The sequence below is a fragment of the Monopterus albus genome, unplaced genomic scaffold (assembly GCF_001952655.1).
Source record: "Monopterus albus unplaced genomic scaffold, M_albus_1.0 scaffold157.1, whole genome shotgun sequence".
Lineage (NCBI taxonomy): Eukaryota > Metazoa > Chordata > Actinopteri > Synbranchiformes > Synbranchidae > Monopterus > Monopterus albus.
In genome coordinates this window covers 789,969-796,622 of record NW_018128037.1, presented here as the reverse complement: position 1 = coordinate 796,622, position 6,654 = coordinate 789,969, and the positions used below count along the sequence as shown (strand labels likewise).

The 6,654-nt window shown below is 39.3% G+C and overlaps 1 protein-coding gene across 1 annotated transcript in view; it reads right to left on the bottom strand.

The window, feature by feature from the left end:
* oprl1 (opiate receptor-like 1) overlaps window positions 1-6,654 on the bottom strand; it is a 205,352-nt gene that overhangs the window by 56,332 nt on the left and 142,366 nt on the right. Inside the window, exon 3 of the mRNA XM_020615055.1 lies at window positions 1,368-1,455. Within this exon, the coding sequence (XP_020470711.1) occupies window positions 1,368-1,455 (88 nt within the window). The remainder of the gene's footprint in view (window positions 1-1,367; window positions 1,456-6,654) is intronic.

The following is a 6,654-nucleotide window of genomic DNA, read 5'->3' as shown; positions in this document are numbered from 1 at the left end:
GGGGCCTATTTCAAGAAGGCGGTTTAACAAACTCAGAGTTCAAACCTGAACTCAGAGTTGCCTTACACAGAGTTGGAAAACTTGGAGTTTTCGGTTTCAGAACAGCTGAAAAGAGTTGGTTTGATCAACTCTGAGTAGGTTGACTCAGAATTAGGCACGTGCAGCGCGACTATAAAAAGCCCTGAACAATGGAGTGAAGACATTACGAGTCATCACGGCAACAGGATCAAGCAAAAATAGGTCTCCGTTTTTTTTCCCCGACAGAAATGGATGTGCTACTACAAGCATATAGTGACTACGAGCCCATATTTCGTAAAAAAAGAAAAGAAAAAAGCAACACGGCTGCAGCGGCGAAAGAGAAAAAGTTAGCTTGGGGAAAAATAGCTGCCCAAGTCAATGCGTACGTTTACATTTTAATCATACAGTGTTCGGTGTAAGTAATTACTAAATAATGTTAGTATTGTTATTATTTGTCACTTGTAAAGTAAAGAATGGTTCTTAATTCTTCAATAATTTAATGAGTAACTTCAGTAATTGTATAAAATACCGATTTATCTATGAGTGTACTGAAAGATTAAATGAGGTAGGCCTATTTAAACAGCTTTCACTTTAAAAAGGGGCGGAGACCGGAGGAAACTCTGGGTTTCTCGAACAAAACCTGCTCCCAACCAGGTTAGGTTCATAGAGTAAGTTGCCATAGTAACTGACTCTGAGTTTAGATTACCTCTCTTTTTGAAACTGGTTTAACTTACCCCGCTTTCACGGGTTTAAGTTACCTCCGTTTCTAGAACCAAAAACTCTGAGTTTTCCTCATTTCGGGGTTGACAAACTCAGAGTTTCAACAAAACCTTCTTCTTGAAACGGGCCCCCGCTATCCTAGTTCCTGTCGTTAGTTTGTGTGTTTACCATCCTGGTCTCCTTAGTCATCACTGCCCTTTCCTTGTATGTATTATGGACCCTGTTATGTTGTCATGTTTTTATTCCATTAAACCACCGTTTTTTGTACTAGCACTCGGTCAGCCATCTTGAGTCCAACCCCAGTTCTCCCTCACCCTCCTGGTGAGGGAGACTAAACCCTAACACAGACCTGATTGTATATGTTACAAAATACTGTCTTAATATGATCCATACTGCTAGAGTCTTCAAAAACATTGTCCAATATGTCAGGATGTGCCAATAGTGGCAACATTCATACAGTATGTCACAATCGAGGTTTACCGGTTACTGCAGTACATCTTGAGCAGTACAATATTCACAACTAATTTATACTAGCATAATATAAAATATATTATTGTTTAAAAAGAAGAATAGTTTGAAATGCTTTGAAATTTGTTTACTGTATGTGTAGGTGGTTGATGAATCCCTACCTGGAAAGGTAAAGTAGCCAAGTACAAAGAGTCAGCCAGAGCAAGGTTAAAGATGTAGATGTTAGTGGCTGTTTTCATCTTGGTGTATCTGAGGAGAGAGAGAGCACAGACACATACATTAAATCAAATGAGAAAACGTGACAGCTCATTTCACCATAGACCACACACACACCTTTAATACCTTACTCAAGTGTCTGTTGCCAATTCAGGATTTAATCCAGTCTGAACCCTGCATAAAAGAGATGCTCTGTGTGGCTGCAGGTGCATTGTACTATTAGAATAAACTGTATCACTGTAAAGTACTGCTGTTAAAATTGCTGGCTATAATGAGATTGGGTGGATGCTGTTAACCAAAGCATCATGTGATAGCAGGAGTGAAGATCAGCAATGATGGTGCTATGATGTGCTAATGCCTTATTTGTCTCTAAGGTTTCAAACCATTTTATTTCTCTACAGATATGAAGTTAAACTACAAGATGACAGGGGGCATTCATCTAAAATTTCTTTTCTTAATTATCTGTACCTGTAGGTGGTGATTTTGGGCTTATAGTTTCCAAATTTGAATTGTACAGTATGTTCCAATACTAGGTTTGCTCTAAGGTCCATTATCAAGAAGTGAAATCAGTAAACTGCTGGATGAATTGCCATTAAATGTGGTACACATAAACAATACATATAACAGTAAAATTACTCAACAAAAGAGCAGCAGCGTATTGGCCATATTCCCAAAGGTGACCGGGAAACAACAGCTTATAAATACCAGGTGTGCCAGCTGATTGCTCAGGTGTGTCAGTTTGGCTGATTATATCACAGGTCTGCACAACACAAAAGGTCAACACACGTCCACAAAGCCCACAACATTATCCAGATAGGTTCAGTACTTTGGAGGCTCTCTTCAAGAATTATATATACCCATAGAGAGCAAGAGCTTCTTTTAATCAGAGTGTGTCCCAGTGTTTGTTATGATCAGTTATTTCAGTGTTATTGTGTATTGTACATAGGTAACTGTCTACTGCATGAGTTGGCTTCAGCTCCACGTAGAGGGTGACATATCCAAATCCCTTCCTATCTTTCTTTGAAGAACATTTTCTCACACATATGTTGGCAAACTGGTGGTCCTCGGCCCATCTTTTCTCCTAAAGGGCTCGGCCTTTCCTGGATGCCACTTTTGTACCAGATCATGATGCAGTCACCTGTTGATATCACCTGGTTCACATGGAATCATCATTTCATTGTTTTACCTCATTACTGGCCCTGAAATGCAACTGACCCATTTTGGAATGTGTTGCAGCATGAGAATTGAAGTGTGTTTATTTTGAACAAAGAATAAAATTGATGAAGTATCACATCAAATAATGTGCTGCTGTATTGTTTTCAATGTAACACAAGACACAGATGATTTACACATCACTATTTTTGGTTTAAATTTTAATTTCCAACTTTTAATCCCAACTTTTTCCATACACTCAGTTTGACTTCAGGGTTTTTTGTACTCTCCCCTTTTCCTCAACACATCCCCTTCTTTCTTTCACCCTTTCTCTCCATCTCCTCCTCTGCCTCTTTCTTCCTCCTCATGTCCTGTTTTTCCCTCATCTCCAATTTTAGATCACGTTCACTGTACTCCTCTCTATTTTCTTTTTCATGCATTCCTTTGCATCTCAACATCTGTGTCTTTCAGTCTTTTATCTTTTCATCTCTCTCATTACCTCCCTCTGACTTTAGTTATCTGTCTCCACAACCTCAGCTTTTTCTCATGTCTCTCATCCTTCCTCGGTTCATCTACATTTTCTCAGCAGGGTTTATGAAACCATTTTAAAGACTTTTAATATAGTTTATGCCAGGAATTATATGTAAGACTTAATGAGCAAACCAAAGGTACAAAGAATCTCTGCTTATCTGTGAGTCGACATACATGTGTGTCAGACTGTGATCAAGGGCGTACTCACAATAGACAATCTGTATTGTGTCCGGGCACATTTGACCCCCAAAGTCTAGTTTGTTTGACTAGTGTGATTACTCCATGCATACCCAGACACAGTTAGTCTCAAGCATGGCATTCTGCAGTATGATTGCTGAAGGTGCCTAGGTACGGAATACAAATGCTGTAACATCAAATATGCAACTGTAGCACTTAAAGAAAATGCCAGCAAAAAGATAACTTTGGTTCGTGGCAGAGGTGCAGTGTTTGCTGAAAATCTGGATGGACAAGAGTATACAGGAACAACTGGATAAAACACAGAAGAACTCTGAAATCTTTGGTAAAATCCAATACTACCGTCATGCTTGTGCATACCAAAGAATCAGTGAACAGTGTTGTGACAAGCTGAAAAAAATTGCAGGTTCAGTTGAAGGTAAAGGATACGCTGCATAAATTTGGGAGCTCACTGGATGAAAAGGATAAATTCCACTGGTGCAATGCTGTGGAAAAAAATAATCGGTTCTAAACCAAGTAGCGAACCTAAGGTTTTGGAGTCACATTCAGGAACATCACCTGCACCATCCTTTAATGGTGAGCCCACTGAGCAGTGAGTAGCATATGGTACCATTTATTAGTTAAGATATGCTTTATTAACATGAATCCCTGTGGACAAATTCAGTCTCTGTATTTATTCTTAGTTACTCAGCTGTCATAAGTATTGGGAGCAGTTAACAGCCACTGCACAACACCTAACTACAGTATTTAGCAAGTGCCAGAAATTACCCTGATGACTGCTATGCTAATGTTTGGTCATTCTGTGCTTGTTGGTATTAAGAACGGATGTTTATATTTGTTTATACTACATTTAATTTGCTTTTATTCTGACAGTTATATCACTCATTCAGATGAGTCCCACACCAGTGATGAAACCTCTGATTGCAGTAGACCTGACAGAACATCCTCAGATCAGTTCAAGAAGAGGAAGAAGAAGATGAAAACAGATGCAAGTGATATGATGGCGGCTTCTATGGACATACAAAAGAAACAGTATGATGAATTCATGCAGGGGAAAAACTGCATTACAGCAAGAGAAAGAGATGCTTGATAACTGGATGAAGGCACAAATGGAGATGGAGGAGCATCAGCAACAGGTACAAAGGGAGGAACGGTAAGAGACAAACAGGATGTTCCAGCAAATGATGAGCAGACTGTTTGATGCCATGGTGCCTTAATTTCAGCAGCACACATCCTCACATCCACAACGTCCCCCTCCTCCTCCTCTTCACTATTCCTTCTGTGGCCATGAGGAAACACCATGCTAAGGCATTGGTCTAGTTCTTCATTTACTTACAGACAGTTAATATTGTTTAATTGGTTCATATTTAGACTTTGAGCCATTGTTATTGTAATTACAATGCTCCATTTGTTCTGCACTGTAACTGCACTAGTAATGCTACATGCTATTTTATAAATATGGTTACCAAGTACTGGTGTTTTTTCATAACACAGCATTGACACATTTACACATTTGTGGCCTATCTGATTCTGATTCTCTATATTTCTCTATGCATGTGAATGTATATTTTTATTTTTACATGCCACTTAACTGGTTGTGTTCTGTAATGTATTGACTTTTGACCATTGGAAGTATCTGAATAAAACATATTTTGATCATTACCCTATGTTTTATCTGTTATAAACTAATAAGGTCCACACTGTTGTTGGAATAAACAATATACATTTTTTTGCCAAAGATCACTCAAAAATATAATGTTCCTCTTACAGAAAAATGCAATAGAGATAGTACAGCAAGTTTGTTACATAAGGAGCAGTCATGAAGTTTACGTTTATTTCTCTGTACAACGCTTTCAACCAGAAGTGAGCACCTTTCAGGGACCACTGTTGAGCCCTACAGATCTGAGAAATCTTGAGACATTTGACATGTTTTCATGAAGATGATTCCAATCATGGGGTTCCTTGTCTTCATTAACATCAACTTCAATATCATCATGCTCTTCATTGTTAACTTCACAAGAACTGTGAAGCACGCAACAGGCTGTGATGATAGGCGACAATTGTGCCTGGGCAGGGTACAAGGAAACTGTGCTTGGTGTGAGTACACCCTAAAAGCAATTCAGAGGACAGCAGCTCTTTTTTTATATATACTTGTTTCTTTCATGTAATTTCACATGAGCCTTAACTGAAACACAGTAAGTAATTTAACTGAGTGAATTCTGGTCAAGGTGTTTTTTTCCTTAAAGTTCCTTAAAGTTAAATTGTACATGTGTGAGCAGAGACTGCTCAGGAAACTGTCCTTAATATTACATTAAAAAAGCTTTTACTAGTTGAGGCAGAAAAAAGTAAGCCAATTCTCAGTGGCCTCATTTACCGAATTAAAAAAAACAACAAAAAGAGCATTTATTTTTTTGTGTGCCTCTGTGATCACTGTTTGTGTCTTTGCGGTCATACTGAAAGATTATTGAATCCTTCAGTGAAAGTTCAGTAATCCTTCTGTGGAGGATTATTGCTCAGGCTCATGGGGCCGAGAGGTCGAAGTCTGGTAGGCCTGCTCAGTAATCCCTCTATGTGAGTAGGATAGAGTTGAAGAAATATCGACCTAGCCTTTAATGTATTGCTCTGCCTCTGTACCTAGTAGAGCTGTGTATGTGTCCAGACCCATGTATCTGGATTCTTTAATGACTACGGCCTTAAGCAAAGGATCTTCCATACTTTTTAAGGATACTCTGTCTGTCTGTGTTTCCTCCTCTCTATTTATTCCATAATTCACCTTTGCCTTTTTTTTACTGTTGCTCTCTATCACATCCCTATTTCCTTTTTCTCTTCTCCCCTCTGCCTTCTCGGTGCCCTCACTCCCCCCATCCCTTCCATATGTCCTAATTATTTCTTCTGCTTCTTTCCTCCTGCTTTAATTCCCCCTCCCTCACCTTTTCAACACATGTTCCTTGCAGTCTCTCTGTCCATCTCTCATTTCATTCTTTCTTCTTGTCTTCCCCTCCCCTTTTCACCTCCACTGATCTTTCCCCTCCATCTTATTCTCCTTCTTCATTCTGACCTCTATTTTGCAGTATCTCCTACAGCCCTTCTTCTTTTTCTCTGCCTTCTTGTGCCCGTCTCCCTCTCTCGCTCCTACATCCCTCTCTGCATACTGAACACTTGCAGGCAAGCTGAGTGTCTTCAGAGAGAATATTTTGTGGCTGTTCACTTATCCTGCCCTTTGTACATCAGGGACTGAGTCTACCCAGTCAAACCTTCTACTGTATTTCTGTCTTTTTCTCGTTTCCAGAACATCTTGTCTTCTCCCACAGGTATCTCTAGGTCTATCTTGCCTTCTGGCCTCTTTTGCTCTTT